The sequence below is a fragment of the Callospermophilus lateralis genome, chromosome 2 (assembly GCF_048772815.1).
Source record: "Callospermophilus lateralis isolate mCalLat2 chromosome 2, mCalLat2.hap1, whole genome shotgun sequence".
NCBI lineage: Eukaryota > Metazoa > Chordata > Mammalia > Rodentia > Sciuridae > Callospermophilus > Callospermophilus lateralis.
The window spans coordinates 21,697,159-21,721,404 of NC_135306.1; the positions used below are offsets into that span (position 1 = coordinate 21,697,159).

At 33.2% G+C, this 24,246-nt stretch overlaps 1 protein-coding gene across 1 annotated transcript in view; it reads left to right on the top strand.

The window, feature by feature from the left end:
* Positions 1-1,952: 1,952 nt before the first annotated feature.
* Positions 1,953-24,246, top strand: part of Shoc1 (shortage in chiasmata 1) — a 62,559-nt gene continuing 40,265 nt past the window's right edge. The window contains exons 1-7 of the mRNA XM_076843185.1: positions 1,953-1,997; positions 4,993-5,113; positions 9,050-9,137; positions 11,721-11,905; positions 21,327-21,492; positions 21,846-21,957; positions 23,481-23,634. Coding sequence (XP_076699300.1) covers positions 1,953-1,997; positions 4,993-5,113; positions 9,050-9,137; positions 11,721-11,905; positions 21,327-21,492; positions 21,846-21,957; positions 23,481-23,634 — 871 coding nt within the window. The remainder of the gene's footprint in view (positions 1,998-4,992; positions 5,114-9,049; positions 9,138-11,720; positions 11,906-21,326; positions 21,493-21,845; positions 21,958-23,480; positions 23,635-24,246) is intronic.

Here is a 24,246-nt window from a genome sequence, read left to right on the forward strand (position 1 = left end):
AGAAAAGCCAGCTCGAAGATTCACTCGCCTCTATGTGATTGTAATTAATATTGGGAAAACTTACCTCCCCGGCCTTGAGCCTAAGAACCCAACCTAATTGTTGTATGCGTTTTCCATTTGGGCCCAGTAGAAACCAGTCAGCAGGTAGCACAAGAGAAAGCAAATCTTTAGGAATAGATAAGCCAAAAAAAAAAAAAAGGTGGGGGGTTATTGCTGCAATTCAATCGTTGATCATTTAAATGTACCTTCTCTCTAACCATGATTTTGCTTGTTTACTTCTTTGGTTTTAGAAAATAAGAACAATTTATGTTCTTCCCATTCACCCACTACTATAAGATAGGATCAAATATCTATAATTCAATGAAACACACTTAACAAATGAAATTCTAAGAATGCATGTAAGGTGTGATACCTTAAGAACTACATATTTAGCATGAATGTGAATGACTTCAATACAAACTTTTTTAAGGCAGTTGATGAGAGTGTTGAGTATGAAGTTGATAGAGATCATTGGCTTCACAAATCAGATGTAAATGCTAACATGAACTGAAAGGGTAAACTAATACTTATTTTTATTTTTTGAAACGACTTCTAGAATGGAACAATCAGATAAATTTTTGAGACAGTGTCATATCAAGTACTGGAAATTCTAGAATCAATATATATTTTGCTGATCAGTGATACACTGTATAGAAAAAGGCATAGAAAAGTGATGATGGGAAATATTCTCAGAGGTAATCAGTAATAAGATGTCATATTGGCATTGGTTAAGTAATGGTAACACTTATTGTCCCACACTAGCTCATACCACAGAATCTAACAGTATTAAAGTAATATTATAATATATTAATAATAAGTAACCTAGATAACTTACTGGACTCGGTTTAATTGGAAAGCTTTGTAATATCAAAAAATTACAAAAAATTTTGAGTCACTAATCAAATAATTGTGTTCTAGATTATTTTAGTTTATTCTTAGTTTTATAAATAACAATTGCATAATTTAAAATATTCACTTGATAATAACTGAAAACAGGTGTAGATTCCTTTAATATGAATGGTGCCTTCAGATCTTTTGGTTCAGTACATTTGCCACAGGTAAGGAAATAGATAATACCAAACACATTTAAAAATAATAGTGAAAGTAAAGCAAGACCATTTGAATTAAAATGACTATTTCATTAAATAAAATCTTCTGACAAACTACCATGTAGAAACTTTTTACTTACATTTGACTTACCCTAGACATTTTAAATTAACCAAATACTAAGAACTATTTGATAAAATGGCCTCTTTCATAGATTAAGTTGTAAGTGTAATTCCGTGAGTATTCACATAAATGAGAACCAGCCTGGACTAACTCTGACTAAATTTTACTTATTGCTTCATTAGATGTACTTGCTGATATACCACTAATGACCTATTGACCTTGTTGCCTTGCTGTATTATAGTTGCTTTATTACAAATAAGCTGTCTATTAAGGAATGCTAGCTTTAGGCTTTTCATTTTCTAAGTAAGAGCATGGAAATAATTTCCCAAATACTACTTTAGCCCTTCAGCACAGAGTTCGGCTGTTGGTTATGCAATTTCAAGACCTCTTGAAAAACATGGTTATCTTGAGAAAACTGCTCTGCCAGTCTTTGAAACTCCAGTCTCTTCTGCAACAAAATGATCACATTAACTGTATTTCAACCTATAAACAGCTATATGGTTAAGCAATATAGAAAAATGTATAAATAAGTTTATGGATATACACAATATTTTCATATTAGATTTAAAATCAATAATAAATGTTATTTTATAATTAACTTTTATCATCAGAACCATTTCTTTAATTGAGTGAAACAAAGTCTTGTGATTAAGAGAGATTTTCTCCTCTTGGCTTTGCTACTTACCAACATTTAATTTTGTATTTCCAGATGTTAAATTTGTATTGCTTTATCGAAACAAGATATGTTTCCAGCTTTGAAATATTGTGCAATAGACTATTTATATGAGGTAATGTTACTGGCTTACTATCTATTTACTAGGAATTATGTTCTAAAAATATTATCTACATTCAGTATATGATGGGTTACAGTAATCCTTACATTAATCCTCACTCTAATTATTTTTACTTTCATTTAAAATTACTTTCCACTTTAAACTTGTGCTTAAAATTCCATCTTGGAAGGAAATTGCTACATTAAAATAATTAAACAATTAAAATGAATTTAAAATTATTGGAAGAAAAAACAAAACTTGGCAAGTTGGGAGGATCTGTTAACACTCTACAGTTGAAAAATCAATCCTAGTTATCTTTATTATAAGATAATAGTAACAGCATGTATTAACCACTTATGATGGGCCAGATACTTTGCTCTTCTGTGAATTATATTCTTTGATCATTATAATTACTCCAACAGGTTTTACAATTTTACAGGTTAGGAAAGTGCTTTCCAGAGAAATTAAATAGTTTGTACAAATGTTGAAGGTGAGATTCAGTCCCAGGCACATTGTTTTTTATTGTTGTTTTGGTTTTATTTTGTTTTTTTGTTTGTTTGTTTTGTTTTGTTTTTTGGTACCAGGGATTGAACTCAGGGGCACTTAACCACATCTCTAGCCCTTTTTATATTTTATTTAGAGACTGGGTCTCGCTAAATTATTTGGGACTTTGCTAAGTTGCTGAAGCTGGCTTTTAACTCTCAATCCTCCTTCCTGCCTCAGCCTTCTTAGCCGCTGAGATTACAGCATGCTCCACTGCCCTCAGCCTCAGGCACATTATTAAGAAATTATTGGAGAAGTTGTCATACAACAGTTCATTGTTCTAATGATCTTAATTGACAAGTTAAATTTTCATTTCATTGAGCCTATCTGGCAGGGCAGAAATAAAATTACTCTAGTTAAACTAAAATTGTGCTATGTTTTACATGAAATAAGACATATAGCCATCTTCAGGCTTTATTATTTCCTCATAACTGAGGGAAGCAAATATGTAGTGTTATGAGATATACATGATAGGGAGTCAGATATCTTAACAACTTTATGAATATAGATCACTTGCAAAAGTAGTGTGTACTCAAACATCCTCAAACTTATCCTTGCCCATGGAATCTTAGTTTCTTGCTGGTATATTACACTCCCATGATATAATGCAAATATGAAACTAATCAATGGCAGAGGTTGTAAAAGATGCAAGACCTTGAAAAGTTTATTAAGACAATATTTAAGAACCAATTAAATAACAAATAAGACTATTATCAAATGAAGATCTTGCAAACTAGATCAGTACACAGACAAGAAGAAGAGAATGATTTGAACTATCCAAGGAATCAGAGATGCCTTGCCCCCTCAATTTTTTCTTTTGGAACTGGGGATTTAACCCAGGGAAGCTTAACTACTGAGCCACATCCATAGCCCTTTTTATTTTATTTTACTTACAAAAAGGGTCTCACTAAGTTGCTTAGGGCCTTAATAAATTACTGAGGCTGGCTTTGAACTAGTAATCCTTCTGCTTCAGTCTCCTAAGTCATTGAGATTACAAGCCTGTGCCACTGTGCCCACCTGCTCAAATATTTTCTAAAAATATCTTTTTTATGATCAAAGGTAAAGCAATGGTTAACATCATGCACATCATAATATTGTGAGAATATTATGATAGAAAGCAATTATAGGCTAGTTATAAACAAAATTTTGTTAAAGTTACCTTTTATAATTTCTTTTTTAGATAAAATGTTAAGCATTTTTCCTACTTACTATGAATCTTTGGTCTTCATTTTATAGAAATTAAGTTATATCTTCTCTATACCATTTATTCTTACATAATAATAACTTCCCATTTAACATAAAACCTTTGGCACACATAAAAATCTTTTGAAAATAATGTAAGAAAGTATCATTTGTCTAAATATGTAGAAAAATGAATTCTGTGTGAGGTTAGTACTGCTCACAATCTCAGCCCCCAGAAAGTAGTTTCAAAAGTGAGGGCAGGATGGGCAAGCTGACCAGATGGGTCCAGCTTCTAACACACAAAGGAGCCCGCATCTGTTTTATTTATATCTGAGAACATCAAAGACTTTCCATAGTTCTCCACCCAAAATAGGATAAAGGTGGGGGCAGTTGGCTACTCAGTTCCTAACAGGTTATGCACTTCTCTGATACTACTGCAAGGGACCTTTCTAACAGAGTGGAGGGAAAGGTCATGTACATTGGGCGGTCTGTCTCCGAGGGAGAACCATGGGAAGTTCCCAATGCCAGACCTATGCCCTTCCTGACTTCAATGCCAAGAATAGGTCCTCTTGCATTTCGTGGATGGCTTCCCACAAGTTAGAGTTACTAAGGGAAGGCTTCATAAAGGAGATATTATTTAAGATGGTCCTTGAAAGATGAGTAGGATTTTGATAGTGATAGTAGGGCACTCTTGGAAGCACACTGTAGACTGTTGTGTTGATGAGGGAGTAACTACTGAATGGCAAGGATAGGTAGAGAAGGAACTGGTCTATTAGGGAAAACAAGTAGAGTAATGGGAATTAATGTTGAAAAGTAAAGGTAAATCTAAATTAGAAATCTGATTGATTTACCAGTTTATTCAATTGTTTGAATATCCCTTTCAAAGAACAGTTTTAATTTTCTTCATTAGATATATTTTTTTAAATTAGAAACTAATTTTTTTAATTAGAAACATATTTGCTGGTTATAACAAATGAAAAAAAAGGACAGCTGCATTATACTAGTTAGTGATATATAAATTATATGATCCCATTTTTTGTCACACATACACACACACACACACACACATTTTAGCCTAATCTAGGGAAAAAAAACTTTGACAATACACAAACTATAAATGACTAGGGACTTTAACTTTCTCAATTATGTGGTTCTTTTTTATATATTTTACAACAAGCATGTATTACTTTTAAAGAAAAAATATGTTTAAAACAATAGAGATTTTACTATTCTGAATATTGATAGTGTGTGTTAAAAGATTTTATAATCTTACCTTCTTATACAGAGTGTAGTTAGAAAGAAGTTTTCCAGAGATGCTTTATTGCTTCGAATCCCTTCATGTTTCTCTCAAGGTGAAAATTATGCACGACTTACTGATGATAAATATAGGCGGCCATGGACAAGAGGTATGTTTTAAAAATTATTCAGTTTAGTGCAGTGGATTATTAAGAAAATGATATGACCAGGCATGGTGGTACTCACCTATAATCACAATTATTCAGGAGGCTGAGACAGAAGAATCACAATTCTAGGCCAGCCTGGGTGACCCAGGGAGATGCTGTCTCAAAATAAAATAAAAAGGGGTAGGGGATATAGCTCAGTGGTAGAGAGTTGACCTAGCATGAAGCATGTGAAAACCCCTCGATTCAATCCCTAACACCCCTCCACACACACACACCAAGAACATGCTGTGCTTTATTCAGTAAAAACTCGTTGTGAGAGATCTTGGGGAATGAAATTGGCCAAATTGTTACATGCATGTACAGATATATTACAGTGAATTCCTCTATTATGTGTTAATTATAATGCACCCCAAAACTCATTTCACTTACATCAAAATTCCCAGTAGTTTATAAGTTGATTTTTTAATTACAGAATTTATAAGTATAGAATTAAAAAGCTTATACTAACTATGATAAAACAAAAAGATAGATGATGAAGTCTTCAAATATGCTAAGATTATAAATATATGTTTTATTATAAGATTTTTCTGTCCCAAGAATGACTATAAATTGTAATTATACACTGAATATAGAATTACTCTAAAATGTATTTGTATGAAATATTGTATCTATCAAGTCAGAGGCTAAGAAATAGGTAACTTCCTTGGAATCCAGTTTGTCCCCTTTCTCACTGGTAGTTCTTAAGAATAACTATAAAATAGCTGAGCTCAGTGGTGTATGCCTATAATCTCATCATTTCAGGAGGCTGAGACACAAGAATCATAAGTTCGAGGCCAACCCTAGCAAATTAGTGAAAGCAATGTAGTAAGACCTGGTCTCAACATAAATAATAAAAAAGACTGGGGATGTAGCTCTGGGTTCAACCCTCAGTATCAAAAAAAAAAAAAAAAAGAATGATTATAAAATGTTTTGGGAAATATAACATCCTGAAATAGAGGGAAATTGGCTGAAACGACTCAGTCTCTGTTCAGAAACAGGATTTATTTAATGCTTTAACCCAGTGTGGGGTGTTTTCTGGGATCCCTCAGTTGCTACACAAGTGGGGCCCATGAAAACAAGATTCCATCCACCCTGGGTAACTTTTCTGAGTCTTGAGAAACCAGCTCACAATGAATCCTAGGCTTCTGTTGTCCGGTACTGCTTATCTGTAAGTAATAAATTTATTTCATATTTCTTTTTATATGTCTCACTGCACTCAGAAAAGTTGGTAACCAGTGCATAGTGAACCTGCTTCATAACCTGGAGTTTCAAATTAGAGTTATCAAAATGTATATTGCACATAAACTAATGAAAATTGGAGGAAACACCAACAGCATGAGTATAGATAGACCAGAGAGCTTAGGGCAGACCCTGGAACACTCCAGGTAACATCAGTAATTAAAAATCTATGTAGTGGTGGTGGGGGGGGGGTGCTGGGATTGTGGCTCAGTGGTAGAGTGCTTTCCTAGCACACGTGAAGCCCTGGGTTCACTCCTCAGCACCACATAAAACTGAAATAAAGATATTGTGTCCACTTACAACTAAAAAATAAATATTTTTTTAAAAATCTATGTATGGGGCTGGGGTTGTGGCTCAATGGTAGAGCGCTTGCCTAGTACATGCGAGGCCCTGGGTTCGATCCTCAGCAGCACATAAAATAAAATAAATGTAAAAAAAAATATCCATGTAGAAGGAGAAACCAGCTGAGAATTGAGATAGAAAAACCATGAGTATGGTATTGTAGAATTCTAAAGAAAAAAAGTACTTAAAGAAGGAAGTCATTGATAACTTTGCTATAAGTGTCTTCCCTGGAATATTGGTTACAAATTTGATTAGAATATGGTTGGAATGTGATTGAAGTATACTGAGAAGAGAATGAGGAGTGGGGAAGTAAGGTAGCAAGTTTGGACAACTCTTTTGAGGACATTATATGAAGGAAAATTTTTAAATGAAGCACTAGCTGAAGGGAGAATGAGGTAAAGAGAATTATTCTTTTTTTTGTTTGTTTTGGATGTGTGATTTTTAAAAATATGTATAATAAGGAGAAACTCTAAAATGCTTATTTGCCAATGGAAATAATCTTGGTAAAAAGAGAATATGATGATGCAGGAAAGAAAAAGGAAACTTGGGAGTAAAGGGGGATAGGATAAGGAGCAGAATCATGGAAGTTGGTACCCAATAGGTACCAGAATGATTATTCCATTGTATATATTAGCAATATAGAGTTTGTAGGTGCCTATGCCAGGAGATTGTTAGAATTGGTGGTTAAAGATGAGGTAGTTCCTCTTTGTTTATATCAATTTTGTATGTGAATGCAGAATCATAGATAGGTATCAGGATCAGGGGGATGAGCATTGAAAACTTGAGGGGAAAATATGTGAAATGACTGTATTCAAGAGCAAGAAAGTCATTGTATTAGGGAATATACTATTATCATCTGTCAATGTTGGATGGCCATTTAAAATTTATGATTATAACTTGAAACGAGATCATTCAGCATAGCTGGATGATTTTTCCCCCATACTTTTCAGTTGTTCTATAGTACATACCCAGAAAGTTGAGAAGGTATTTTCCTCCATTAATACAAGGAAAGAGTAGCAAGGGAATCCAGAGTCTTTGTAAAGCAGTGACCTTGGAATTACAATGTAAGTTACAACAACACTATGAAACAGCTACAACTATTCCTAATTTGTTCATAAGGAAACTGAGGTACGTAAGTAGTGTAACGTGGAGGGTAGATGGGTGGGTTCTTGGTTTTGTGAATTCAAAGAATGAAATCTATGGATACAAGGGTGAGATCAAGGTAATAGGATTTATTAGAATAACAGAAAGAAAGCAGAGCTCCCAAAGAAGGAGGTGTCCAAGAGAGAGATGCCAACAGGTGTCTATTGTGTAGGAGTTTTGAAAGGTATATTGGTGGGGTGAGGGATGTTAACAAGCCAATCAACATGTGTAATTTCAATCCCTTATTTACATAATTAAGAGGACAAGTCAGAAATTGTGGTTTAACACGTCTGTTGGGGAGAGGAAGGGATCTACTTTGTGGTCAGCCATTGTTAGGGATAGGGGTAGGAGCAGCTAAGGAGGAGGCATTGTGGTTGAAACTGTCAGCAGCAGTGACAGGATGTCCCCTAGTCCTGATGTCTCCTCTTCTAGGAAGGCAAAACCTTATTCCCTCTTTTCCTTCAAGGCCTTTGTCCTATCTGCTTATGGGAATTCTCCTTTCCTGCCTCATTCTCTTAGTAGTAGCATAAGGATTACAATCTAGGCAGAGTGATTTCAGAACCTGTACATTTACTCACTGAACTTTCATATTTTTTCAGTAAGGTATAGACTTATATGTAAGGTGATTTGTGAGAGGTATCAAAACTAGTCAGACATAATACTGATGGACTCTGATTTTACTGGTGGTAGAATATTTCATTTGTATATTCTGACACTAGCATATGACATGGTCCATCTCCTTTAGGAACCAAGGAGACAATTTGGGTGACAAGCTTAAATACATAAAATCTTAAATATGCAACTGCATATGATTAAGTACCAGATTGTTTCTGTCAATATTAAGGACTTTCAAGGGGAGTACATGAGAGTGAGATGGAATGGTTAGTGAAGGCCTTATTAATTATAGCATGAGCTGTTAAAGAGAAGCTGTGAAACAGGATGATGTTTGATGATATTCTGTGGTTGAATTTTGGTGGAGGCAGGTTGTAACAATGAGAATGATTACCTAAATGTTTGGAATTAGATATCACTTTGGGAAAAAATACATTTGTGAAAAATAAAGATAATGCTTTATTTATAAACAAATGAAAGATTCACCATGTAAAAATTTTGGTTTCCTTCTATTAAATTTAAAAGAAAGTTTTAGAAGCTAATGTTTACTGTTCTTTTTCCTAGTCTCAGCAGTTTCAGTTTGGGGAATGACAGACAGCTCAATCTTGGATCAATGGAAAGCAGGTTTCTTTGTGGAAGATTTCCTTGAGAAGTATGTGTTATTAACCTGAAATTTCCTTTTACATCTAGGAAATGATAAGCATTAAGTTCTCCAGACACTTGAAAAGAAAAAAAATTTTCACCTCCCCACATGTTTTCTTCTTTTTATAAAAAAGAGAGAGAAAAGAAAAGAAAGAGCCCTAATTTGAACCACACAGAGGCTAACTGGAAATTATTTATTTCCCCCATTTAACATTTATCATCCTAATCTTTCTGTTTTTCTTAGAATATGCCAATCTTGTTTCCTTCTTTAGGCCTTTGTATGGCTCTCTCCCTACCATTATGCCAGCTCCTCAGTGGGCTCTTCACTAACTATATTCTCTAAAATATATGTCTTACCAACCCACTGGCTGTTATTTGATGTTCACTCATCTTGTTTTATTCCATTAATAACAGTTTTTTACCATCATTATTTATTTATTTATCTGTCTTTCCTTTAACAGATCATCTTCGTGAGGGCAAGAATATTGCTTTGTTTACCTATCTATTCCCAGCACCTAGAATGGTATTAGCGTGTTATAGGAACTCAATAAATATTTTCTTAAAGAATTAGAGAATGACAGTTGATAGAACTACACAAAAAAGAATGATAGCAAAAAAAAAAAAAAAAAAGCTGATCTAGGTTGGAAATCTCAAAAACAGCAGTATTTTCAGGGTTAGGAAAAGGAGAGGCACCAATGAAAAAAGAACGAATAACTGAAACCCTATGACAGGAAATAAGGTGAAGGCCAGGAAACATGGAATGATCTTCATAGATCCTTGTATGGGGAAAAGAATTGGCCATGTGTTCTCAAAATCATAGTACCAAGTATTATTACAAATGACAACTCTGTCAGCAACATTTATTTTGTAAAAAAAAAAAACAAAAAACCACCAGCTATGTAAGTACTAAAGTACTAAAGTCAAAAGTCTATAAAGATCCACATATGAATCATATGTTCTTAATCCGTCATATGAATATGACAGAATGGAAATATTTCTTCCTGTAACCATGTTTTCTTCAAGAGTAAAGGAGAAATTCAAGAGATTTTTTTTCCTACCTATAATTTTAAGATACAGCATATTCATTATTTTTATTATTTATTTTTACATTAGGAAGTTATATTGATTTGGTTCTTTCAGTCAGTACAAGAGAATTATATGGGCTAAAACATTTAGGATGTCAGAAAAAAATGGTATATTAGCATGTATGACAAAACCATTCATGATGTGTTTATCTGCTGGAAGATCTCTTATAATGCCAATATCTTAATAGTATAGACAATGGAACATACACCTGTATTATTTGGGAAGGAGATATTGGCAAGGTTAAGGGAACCAAAAAACATTCCCCAGAACTGGGAACATCAGGAAGTTTTTATTCCACCTAAGTAAGAAATAACATAGGAAATTAATAGTTACCAACATAGTAAGAACTACACCTACAGGAGATGGGCTATCCAGTAAGAGATGTAACCTTTGGTGGAAGAGTACAGTCACTTCCAAATTATAGCCCAGCAGAAAAGGGACCGGGAGGAATAATATTCCAACCTGTTTCTCTCACCTTTGTTCTCCTGCCAGTGTTTCCTGAACCCAACTAGAAGCTAGAAGGTACAAAAGCTTGGTTTGGCCATAGAGGTCAGCTTCCCAGGTTGCAGAACAGAATATAAAAGTTTAGATAATGACATTGATGAGCAGGCATTGAATGTTCAGCACAAGGGCAGTTTGGCAATGCATGGCAAAACTTTAAAAATCTGTATATCTTTAACCTCAACAGTCCCACTTTTAGGAAATGTATATTGGAAAATTATTAGATAAGTACACAAAGATGTGCCTTACAATGTTGCTCATAATAGAAAACAATTAAAAGAAACTTAAATTTCTAATAATAGGGAACTGGTTGAATAAATTCTGATTTTCTGATTATGTAAGTCAGCTTTCTGACATTTTAACAAAATATATAAAGTAATAAACTTAGAAAAGATTTATTGGCTCGGGAGGTTCCAGTCCATGATCCTTTGATTGGTTCCAAGAGATCATTGGGCCTGTGATGAGGCAGCATCTCATGGAGGGAGCACATGGCAGAAATAAACTGCTTACCTCATGGACCAGAAGTAAAAAAAAGGAAGAGGAAGGTGGTGAGGTCCCATTGTCCCCTTCAAAGGCATAACTCCCATGATCTATAGACTTCCCACTAGACCCCACCTCTTGAATCCACCACTACTACCCAATAGTATACTCTGGGGACCAAGTCTTTCCTTTGGGGAACATGTAAGATCTAAACTATAGCACTGATTCAGTGAGATTCTTTTCATTTAAAAATGAAATGAATATAAATATGCTCATGCTTTATTGTTAAACTAAAAAAGAACAGATTACAGAAAACTTATACACATGAATCCATTTTGTCTTAAAATATTTTTTAAAATAAAAATTTTTCATAATTTTTGTATTCATCTTGAGTGGTAGGGCTATGGATGATTTTTCTTTGTATATGTTGGAATTTGATATTTTTTCCACAATGAACATATACTATTTATTAATAAAACTTTTTAAATAGGACATAGACAAAAATAATAATTTTATAATATTATAGAAAGACAGTTACAGGAATGGTATGCCAAGTAAATGGTGAATTTGAAGAAATTGTTCCAAGTTCAAATCCAAACTCCCAAACTGAAGTAGAAGAAGAAAGTTTCTATTCTCATAAGGATTACAATGAAGTCTTTACACCTGTTAAGTGTTCAGAAAAATGTCCAGCACTTCAGGCACAGAACCAAGGTACAGCATTTGTCATTTCAATTGTTATAAAATATGGCTTACTAACATGCATATTTTCACTTTAGTGCATTTCTATTTAATTGAATTTTAAAATTTTTATTTTTACTAAAGATAACTATGTGCATACTTATTGTTTAAACTTTGCCATATTAGGAAAATATTTCCTCTTTCATAGTAATCCCCTTTCTGTAAATTGGAATTTTGTTGTTTTCTATTGTTTTGTTTTATTTTTTGGAGTGTAAGTTTGCTGAGCCTTAAAATAACTTACAGAGATTTTATCATAGGTACTCACAGCATTTGCTACAATGATATTGGCATCTGTGTACAGATCTTATGACATAGCAATCTAGTGTACCATTAAATCACTATTATTAAGTTATGTTTGTATGTTATTTTTCAAAACATGCTAAAGATTTTCTGTTTTCTCTAATTTATGTGAAACTAAAGCTCAAAATCTTGAATATTAAGATAAAGTTGAGTGTATAATGTAGTAGAAAGAGTCAGAATTTGAAGTCAGAAGATTTGAAATTCTAGTCCAAATCCAGTTAAGAAGTGGTACAATTTTTGACAAAATTCCACACCCCTTCATGAGAAAAGCCTAAAAAACTAGATAGAGAAGGATGTTACCTCTACATAATAAAGTCTATATTTGAAAAACTCATAGTATCATACTGAATATGAAAATATTTCCAAGCAAATATATAGGAAAAAATGAAAGCATTTCCTCTAAAATCAGCATGTCCACTCTTGCCACTCCTATTCACTGTAGTATTTAATGGGAGCAAGTAGGCGAGACAGAGAAATAAAAAGGATGCAAACAAGGAAAAAAAGTCAAATTATCCCTGTTTGTGGACCCTAAAGACTCCACCAGAATACTTCAAAGTATTGGAATATAAAATTAACAAGCAAAAATCAACAGATTTCCTGTACATTAATGTTGAACCCATTGAGAAAGAAATCAAGAAAACAATTCCATTCACAATGGCTCTTTAAAAAATATTGTTTAGTTGTTGATGGACCTTTATTTTACTTATTTGTATGTGGTGCTGAGAATCGAACCCAGTGCCTCACACATGCTAGGCAAGCGCTCTACCACAACCACTACCCAATAGTACACTGAGCCACAACCCCAGCCCTACAATGGCTTTTTAAAATGCCTAGAATAAACCTAACCAGGGAGGTGAACAATTTTTACAGTGAAAATTATAGAACATTGAAGAAATTGAAGAAGACGCAAGAAGACAGAAAGACCTACATGTTCATGGATCAGCAAAATAAATATTGTTGAAATGGTAATGTTATCAAATACAATCTATAGATTCAATATCGTCTCCATCAAAATACCAATGATATTCTTCATAGAACAAGAAAAAAATCCTAAAATTCATATGGAGACACAAAAAAACCTGAATAGCTAAAACAAACCTGAGTAAAAGGAGCAACATTGGAAATATCACAATACCCAGTTTCAAAATACACTACATAACCATAGGTAACAAAATATAAGGTATTGGCATAAAAAAAGACATAGACCAATGGAATAGAATAGAGAATTCAGAGACAAACCCATGCCACTCCAGTCATCTGATTCTTGACAAAGGAGCCAAAAATACAGCCTCTTTAACAAATGTCGCTAGGAAAACTGAATATCCACAAGTAAAAGACAGAAACTAGATCCCTATCTCTTACTATGTATAAAAGTCAACTCAGAATGAATCAAAGACCTATATGTAACTGCTGAAACTGAAATTTCTGAATAGGACTCTAATAGCTCAGGAAATAACAAGAATTAGCAAATGGGACTATATCAGATTAAAATGCTTGAGCAAAGCAAAGTTACAATTAACAGAGTGAAGAGGCAGACTACAGAATGAGAAAAATTTTTGTCAGCTACCTTCTAGCAAAGGATTAGTATCCAGAATATATAAGGAACTAAAAAACTTAACACTAAAACCACAAATAACCAGATCAATTAATGGATAAATGAACTGTACAAACATTTTAAAATAAGTATGAATAGCTAATAATTATATGAAAAAAATTTCAACATCTTTGACCTTGGAGAAATGCAAATCAAAACTTCATTGAGCCAGGTGCATTTGTGCTTGTCTGTAATCCTAGCAAGTCAGGAGGCTGAGGCAGGAGGATCACAAGTTCAAAGTCAGCTTTGGTAACTTAGTGAGACCCTGTCTCCAAAAAAGAAAAAAGAAAGAACTACAGTGAGATCTTAGCTCAACTATCATCAAGAATAAATCAAGGGCTGGGGATGTGGCTCAAGCGATAGCGCGCTTGCCTGGCATGTGTGTGGCCCAGGTTCGATCCTCAGCACCACATACAAAGATGTTGTGTCGAATAGAGGACACAGAAACCAATCCACAAAATTACAACTATCTTATATTTGATAAAGGGGCTAAAAGTATGCAATGGAGGAAGGACAGCATCTTCAACAAATGGTGCTGGGAAAACTGGAAATCCATATGCAACAAAATGAAACTGAATCCCTTTCTCTCGCCATGCACAAAAGTTAACTCAAAGTGGATCAAGGAACTTGATATCAAATCAGAGACATGACGTCTGATAGAAGAAAAAGTTGGCTATGATCTACATACTGTGGGGTCGGGCTCCAAATTCCTCAATAGGACACCCATAGCACAAGTGTTAATAACTAGAATCAACAAATGGGACTTACTCAAACTAAAAAGTTTTTTCTCAGCAAAAGAAACAATAAGAGAGGTAAATAGGGAGCCTACGTCCTGGGAACAAATCTTTACTCCTCACACTTCAGACAGAGCCCTAATATCCAGAATATACAAAGAACTAAAAAAATTAGACAATAAGATAACAAATAACCCAATCAACAAATGGGCCAAGGACCTGAACAGACATTTCTCAGAGGAGGACATACAATCAATCAACAAGTACATGAAAAAATGCTCACCATCTCTAGCAGTCAGAGAAATGCAAATCAAAACCACCCTAAGATACCATCTCACTCCAGTAAGATTGGCAGCCATTAGGAAGTCAAACAACAACAAGTGCTGGCGAGGATGTGGGGAAAAGGGTACTCTTGTACATTGCTGGTGGGACTGCAAATTGGTGCGGCCAATTTGGAAAGCAGTATGGAGATTTCTTGGAAAGCTCGGAATGGAACCACCATTTGATCCAGCTATTCCCCTACTCGGTCTATTCCCTAAAGACCTAAAAAGAGCACACTATAGGGACACTGCTACATCCATGTTCATAGCAGCACAATTCACAATAGCAAGACTGTGGAACCAACCTAGATGCCCTTCAATAGACGAATGGATAAAAAAAATGTGGCATTTATACACAATGGAGTATTACTCTGCATTAAGAAATGACAAAATCATAGAATTTGGAGGGAAATGGATGGCATTAGAGCAGATTATGCTAAGTGAAGCTAGCCAATCCCTTAAAAACAAATGCCAAATGTCTTCTTTGATATAAGGAGAGTAACTAAGAACAGAGTAGGGACGAAGAGCATGAGAAGAAGATTAACATTAAACAGGGATGAAAGGTGGGAGGGAAAGGGAGAGAGAAGGGAAATTGCATGTAAATGGAAGGAGACCCTCAGGGGTATACAAAATTGCATACAAGAGGAAGTGAGGGGAAAGGGGGAAAAATATAAGGGGGAGAAATGAATTACAGTAGAGGGGGTAGAGAGAGAAGAGGGGAGGGAAGGGGGGAGGGGGGATAGTAGAAGATAGGAAAGGCAGCAGAATACAACAGACACCAGAATGGCAATATGTAAATCAATGGTTGTGCAACTGATGTGATTCTGCAATCTGTATACGGGTAAAAATGGGAGTTCATATCCCACTTGAATCAAAGTGTGAAATATGATATATCAAGAACTATGTAATGTTTTGAACAATCAACAATAAAAATTAATTAAAAAAAAAAGATGTTGTGTCCACCAAAAACTGAAAAATAAATATTAAAATTCTCTCTCTTTTTTTAAAAAAAGAAGAAATCAATAAATAAAAGCTGTTGAGGATGCAGCTCAGACATCCAAGCTTGGTGAATACTCTAATTAAAATCCACATAATATAGAGATACCTACTTACTCATGTTTATTGTGACACAATTCACAATAGCCAAGTTATAGAATCAGCCTAGGAGCCTGTCAACAGATGTGGTGTATATACACAATGGAGCATTATTCAGCCATAAGTATAATGAAATCATGTTATTTGCAAGAAAATGGATGCAACTGGAAATCATCATGTTAAGCAAAATAAGCCATATTCAGAAATACAAGTATCACATGACTTGTGAAATCTAGGAAGAATGAAAGATATGAAAATAGAAGGGAGATTATTAGAGAAGAGAAAGGATAAGGGGGTGGGGGTGCACATTAAGGAAGGGTAAGGGGGTAGACGTAATCAAAGTATATTATGTACATGTTTGAAGATGTCACAGTGAAACCTACTGTTCTGTATAATTAAAATTCACTAATAAAAAACAAAGTGTCCTTTGAGATTTGGGGGAAAATGTTATGGTTTTAATATTCATCTATAATTCCTTTCTCTTAATTTATTCGTCTAATTATAAAACTTTGTGAGGATAATATAATAAAAAAATAATGTATAATGTGTATATATGTATAAAGGAATACATATATACATGGTTTGTGAAAAATAGTAGGTTACATAAATGTAGGATTATTATTAAGGTGACAAATTAGAAGTCACTATTGGTTAGAATCAACTATTTATTGAAACAAAAATGCTTTAATTTCCCAAATAATTATATATTGTTCATATCCTGTATTTCCTAAGAGGTCCTGTGTCATTCAGCATCATTTTATAAATTTAGATTTGCAATATCATTTATTTTCTTTGTATTCATATTGATTGCTTCTAGATTTATAGGTAAGTTGGTCTTACTATCTAAATCAAAAGGAACTTATTATACTTTGAATTGCAATTAATACTATATATTAGCTGGATCTTATAATAAAGATAGAAAATCCTTAGTTATAAGATTATTTCAAAAATTTTAAAAAAGTTTTAATTGTAGATGGACAAATTATCTTTATTGATTTTTTTATGAGGTGCTGAGAATCGAACCCAGTGCCTCACACATGATAGGCAAGCACTCTACCACTGAGCCACAACCTCAGCCCTATTTCAAAACACTTTTAAGACAAAAACAATAGCTGCTTTTCTTTTACTTTTTACTGGTTTGTTGATATTTGTTAATTTTCCAATATATATAATCATTTTTCTGGGTATCCTTCAGGACATCCTAGAAATACACAAACAAATGCAAATATATCTTTTATTTTTATACTTATAAATAAAGTTGTGCATGCATAAAGTTGAGTCAATAGTTGACTGATGCTTGTCATAAAAAGCATCAATTCCCTGGCTTCATCAACCACTCTCATTTTTTCACTTCCCTGAGGCAACTTCTTGCAACTCTTTGATACAGTTTCAAAAGAAACTCTATACCTTTGCCATTTATACTATTTATATGTCTATTTATACTACTATTTATATTTATAAATATTTATAAATGACATATTTATACTGCTATTTCTTGATTTGGGGGGAACTTTATATTTTGAACTTCTACCACACAAACAAAGATAGAACTGTCTCTTTCTACTCCTTTACCACCACATACCCTCATGCTACCTATTGTTCACTCTTCCACTGTAGTTATAACTTTAGTTAGTTCAATAGTTAATATTTATAGAATTTTGATTGTATAAAATACAATGTATATATGCTACCCCTTGGCATTTACCTGAAGAATTAATATCATCATAGTAGAGTAGTTCATACATACCCATGTTTATAGTAGCACAATTCATAATAGCCAAATTATGGAACCAGCCTTTGTGGCCATCAACAGATGAATGGATAAAGAAAAAGTGGTATTTATACATGGTGAAGTTTTATTCACTCATAAAGAAGAATGAAAGTATGTCATTTGCAAGAAAATGGATAGAACTTGAGAACATTGTATTAAGCAAAATAAGCCAAACTTAGAAAGTCAAGAATCATGTGTTTTTCTTATATGTGGAAGCTAGAGAGGAAAAGGGAAAAGAAAGGGGCGGGGATGGAGGAATCTCATGAAAATCAAAGGGAGACCACCAGTAGAGTAGAGGAAAAGAACCAGGGGGAGGTAGTATAAAGAGGAAGTATTGAAGAATGATATTGGCCAAATTCTGTTGTTATATCATGTATAGGTACAAATATGTAACGATGAATCTCATCATTATGAATAATTATAATACACCAATAAAAATGGGAAAATAACAATGTATAAAATAGTATTGTGGTGGTCAATGATTTCTTGTACTCTATGAAATTAATACTTGTTTTCTTAGTTTTCTATGAGTTTAGTTCTAATTCTGAAACCCTCGTATAGTTGTCTAAAATAGTTGAATGTTGTATAGTTGAATGTTTCTTAATACATTCAAACATAAAGTTTAGTAATAGTTTTATCTATGGGACTTTAGTTCTAGAAGCAGTCATTATCACCATCATTCTTGGGCATTCTGATCATTCATGTCTTGTATTGGGTTCTCTGTTTCTTCAGCCTTACGATAGCTGGGTTTATTCCCTCATTTCCACTAGCATAGCATAAGAATACCCTGTTAATGCCAGCTTTTTCATTGAGTATATTATTACTGATTTAAACCTTGTGATAAGTAAAAAAGTATATTTTATTCATTTTTAAAATCATTGGTGTTTATTTGCAATGCAAATAATTTTCTTTTGTAAAGTGATTCTCACTTTTGTTTCTTTCTTGTTCATGTATATTATCTTTATATATAAGGTATCAGTAACTCCAAATATATTTACTTTGAACCTAACCAGTTCTGTTAATGTTTTCCATTATAGTTTCTTTCATTGCTTTTGTACTTAGAAAATTCTTCCACAATTAGATAACTATTTACTTGTATTTTCTTTAAGATTTTGTATAGTTTTATTCTGGATTTTGATATATGTTTAAAAGTATGGAATTTTTTTTCCTAAATGTTTGGCAGCTATCTCAATATAATTTTCCACTGATGAGAAATGCCACTTGCATCATATACCAAATTCCTGCCCTCATTAGACTTTGTTTCTGGACTCTCTATTGTGTTCTATTGTTTTGCCTAGTAGCATGTCAGTACATTAATAATATACAATTATAGCATGTATTAATGGTCTCTTCTTTTTGTTATTTTTCCATACTTATAAATCTTTATTACTCTAAATTTCCTTTGTAATCACTTCTCCAAGTTCCAAAACAGACCTTGTGGGAAATTGAAATGGTGTTGAGATCCTTTAAAATTTACCATTTTTTTAAAAATTATTATTATTTAGGAATATGATTTGTCTTGTCTTTTCTTCAAGTTTTTTTTAATTCTCAGTAAAGTTTTTTTATTTGTTAGCAAATCAGTCATTTAATAATTTTGATCAGACACCTAAGTTAACTTTTTTTTTTTAACTTAATTATTTGGAGTGTTTTAGGTAAACAGAAGTATCTTCTGCAAAGAACAAACCCTTCCTCTTTCCTATGAATAGGCCTCTTTTTTCTGCTTCTTTTCACAATTAACTAGACAAAATTTTGTTTCCTGGTGACAATTTAACACTCCCCTATGATAGATGGAAACAGTCTCTATCTGTGAAGCACACATTGTAGTTGTTATAAAGTAAGAACTCTGGGGAATGCTACATAGCTATGAGAGTTTAAAAGCAGCACCCTTGGTAAAAACAGCCTTTGTAGAATTTATAGAACATTGGCTGTGGTGAGATGCTGCCATCAAGTGGTTGCATCAATAAAAAGGCTGGTTGGAAAACAAGGCCTCATAAACTGACATGAGATGTCCCTATGTAATTACTCCTAGAAATATCAGAATGTATCTCCAGGTTGGGAAGACATTTGGAGGGTCTGTGTTTGGAAGAGGAAAGTGGAGATGGTGATATAAATAAACGCTGGTTTTACTATTAATATGACCACATTCATATTTTCAACATGGACTATATTGATAAACCATTTTAACTTTCTCAAATACAGCATCCTTGGGCCTGGAATTGATATACTAGCTCTCTTTTGTGTGTCATGAAAATTTTTGTTTATGAGATTATCAGGAGCTTAGGTTCAGATAAAAAATCTCTTAGGAGGCTAGTTTATATCACAAGTTCTTGCCTGACACGCTGTAATTCCAGCGGCTCAGGAGACTGACAAGAGAATCAATAGTTCAAAGCCAGCTTCATCAACTTAGTAAGGCCCTAGGTAACTCAACAAGAGCCTGTCTCTACAGAAAAGGGCTGTGATGTGACTCAATGGTTAGGTGACCCTGGATTCACTCCCTAGTATGATGATGATGATGATGATGATAATTATAATTATTATTATTATTATTATTTCTCTTTTCACAAAGCCATTTTGTACTAGAGATGTTCCCTGACAGCTTGACTTACACCACATATTTGTGTATTTATTAAGCATATATGGTACCACTTGTGTAGTTGGCTAGGAGAGATTTCACTGCCTGAAAACTCCATACTATTATTCCTTTCTCATGACATTCTGTCATCACTCAACTGAAAGGCCACTGCACCGAACAGGAGACCACTGCTTTCCCTCCAGATGTTTTTAACATTGGGGAGTTTGACTTTCCAAGTAGTTTCTCATCTGTGCATATGTTTTCCTTTTTATCTTTCCATGCAGGAGCTTATTGGAAAGTTTTATGTTCAGAAATTGGCTCTAAAACTCCCAAGGCTCAGAAACTGTTGAGCTCTCAGTTAGCCAAGATTCTAAAGTAACCAAAACTCAACAGGGTGCAGATAGAGAGGAAAGATTTATTCCAGCAATTAACCATTAGCAGTAGTGTTTGTTAATATGTAAGATATATCACATTCTCAAGTAGATACTTTTATGTATAATTTTCATTGTAATTAACTTTATAGTAACTAGGCACGAGTAATTTTAAAATGGTATAATCAGAATTGGTTTCATTTGTAGGCTTTGTAGAACTATCTTTCTTCCCCACATGTCAGAGTCTCTGGGGGATGAATTGAAGACCTTACAAGTTAAAATCATACAGAGATGAGAAGTTCAGAGTCAGCCAAAGTTAAATACTTTTATTTCTTTAAATTTTTGCTGGCTTGGAAGCACAAGATCTTTTTACCAGTATTATAGTACAGATCTTTTGGAACATTTGGCTACTCCTTGGTTTACTAAATAATATTAAAATGTATTGAGTTTTACCTAATGTTCTAGTTGCTACATGTTTTATATTTGTAATCCATTGAAGAACTAAAGAATTTTAAATGTGTTTGAAAAGCCCAATTATATCTAATGCTTGATTACAGTAGCTTTCAGATCCCTTTGTATAACTTTCACAATTTTTTATTATTTTTATTATTCCTTTATTTTTCTAATTTCTTTTCAGATTTATTTATTGATGATGAAGAATTAATTTTTATAAATGATTTGGCGACCCTTAAAAGTCAACTACCAACTTTAAAGACTCTCTTGAGTAGACTAAAACTCTTTATGATAAAGGACCCTCTTTTAGATTTCAAAGAGCAGATTTTCAAAGAAGCTAATCTTTTCAGGTATTTGTCAGTGCTATAAATATTTTTATAGGAGAAAATATTCTCCTATATTTCTTTGTACAGTCACAAGTTGAGATGATGTCAATGATATTTTACCCTTGCTTTATTTAAACTTTAATTGTAGTCATTGTATACTTTGGTTAACTACATTTCTTATATAATTTGCTTTTAATAAACACTGACTAATGTGTTTTGTTGTTGCTGTTGTTTAGTTGTAGTTAGATGCAGTACCTTTATTTATTTTTATGTGGTGCTGAGGATCAAACCCAGGGCCCCGCATGTACTAGATGAGCGCTCTGCCGCTGAGCTACAACCCCAGTCCCTGATTAATGTTTTATTGTTCTTATTTTAAGGAAATATTTCTCTTTTCAAGAAGATTTGGAAGTTTGTGTGAAAGAAGATTTTTATATGGATAAAGAAAACTTTTGTCAGGAGAAACTAGATGATGAAGTAGGTTTAAATGAGGTTGTAACACTTGGCTATCAATAATATTTTTATAAAAGTAATAAAGCACACTTATAAATTTTTAGTAATATATATTGACTATTTGCATTTATCATATCTAAAAGATTTGATAATGAGTTGAATGTGTATAAATTAAGGAGTCAAATTTACTTCTAAATACTGTTTCTCAGTCTTGGCTGTACCGTGGAATTACTTGAAGAGTTAATTTTTAAAAATGGTTAAAGCCTGGGTCCTACCCAGATATATTCTGATTTAATTGATCTGCTATTTATCCCAGGTATAGAGAATTTTAAAATGTCTTTCGATAATTCTAATTAATATACCTGATAGAAAAAATTGAGAAGTAATGTCTAATTTAAAAATTGGAAGCTGGGGCTATAAATATTGATTTATAAGTTATGCACAAAGCAGATAGTACCCAAACTATATGGGAGGTGATCTCATTAAGGGAGTAAGAATACAGATTGTTCAAGACTGAATTTGAAGTGCTACCAATATATAATAAGGAAAATAGCATCTTTGGGGGGACTGGGGTTGTGACTCAGTGGTAGAGCACTTGCCTAGCATTGTGAGGCACTGGGTTTAATTCTCAGCACTGCATATAAAAATAAAGTAAATAAAGATCCATCAACAACATATATATGTGTGTGTGTGTGTGTGTGTGTGTGTATCATAGGTAAAACTTCTCAAAGATAGCCTTCTTTTTAAGCATACAATTCCAATAGCTCACTGAATTGTTATTATAATATAGTATGGAAAGAATCCTAGTTGAGACTGTAAATAACTTGTAAACAATTTGACAAGCCAAAACGTTAGATCCATATAGATTAGATACATTCACTAAGTTACTTAAAAATTTTTTTTAGGACAACTGAAAATATTTTATATTTTGGGGTTTTCTTAATATATTCAAAGGACATACATATAATGTTTGTATGTATGACATTTAATTGGCTTCCTTACAGTTAAAAATGTAACATGATGGTAAAAATAATCATTGTCTATTGGCTCCTTCCCTCCAGTGCCCCATCTCCTCTTTCATTTGAGAGTTGTACACATAGTCAGTTTCACTTGTTGAAGAAGCCAGTTCAGTAGGAATGAAAGAGAACATTTTCTATGGAGTGCAGTAAAGATTTATTCCACACCATCAAATCTTTTCACTTTTCTCCATTTACCACTTTTCATTTGCTGCCGTGCTTGTTTTTAATTTAGAATTTTGAAATTTTGCTAAATTTGCTAATTTTGCATAAAGAATATGCTTCTGCATCTAGGAATAATGTACATCACTAATATAATGAGTGATTATAAAAGATATTACTCAGAGAATAATATTTGAATATTCTTGTAATAGAATATACTTTTGGCTGCCATACTTCTATTTTTTCAAAGTATGTATATTTAAAAATCAACTATGGCTTTAGTTTAAAATATGCCATTTAATATGCAAACTACACATTTATAAATTAAAAAATATTTACTTGGGAAACCTCCTAAAAGCTTCTTTTAACTGTATATTATTTCAGCCACCAACTTTTCCTTCTGAGTTTGAATCCTTAATATCTTCAAGCTTCAAACAAGAAATTGATATTCAACCACCCTCAGAACTGAAGGAGTCATTAACCATAATACCAGAAATAAAAAATTGTATAGATGAAAATGAAAAAAAAATTAAAAGAGGTAAGAATTAATTTTAAAATATATTTCTTATAAAATAATATTACCTTGGTTCCTTATTAAAATATGTTCTGAACCTCCGGATTTTGTAAAAAATGTTGTACAAGGCCAGGTGTGGTGGTACACTCCTGTAATCCCAGTGGCTTGGAAGACTGAGGCAGGAGGATCATGAATTAGTTCAAAGCCAGATTCAGCAAAAGCAAGATGCTAAGCAACTCAATGAGACCCTGTCTCTAAATAAAATATAAAATAGTGCTGGGGATGTAGCTCAGTGGTTGAGTGCCCCTGAGTTCAATCCCTGGTACAAAAAAAAAAAAATGTTGTACAAGTTACATGTTGAAATCTCAAAATTATTATTAATAAGACTCTTTTCTCACTGTCAATCTTTTTCTTTCTTTCTTTCTTATTTTTTTTTTTTGGTGGGGGAGGGTCAGTGCTAGAGATTGAACTTAGAGTCTTGAGCATGCAAGTGCTTGCCACTGGGTACATCTCCAGCCCATTATTCTCTTTGTATTTTCTATGCTGAAATTTCTCTGAAATTAATTTAATTATTTCAAAATAATTATACAAATAAAGCTAATAAACCTATATGGGTTTATAAAGATTTGTCTACTT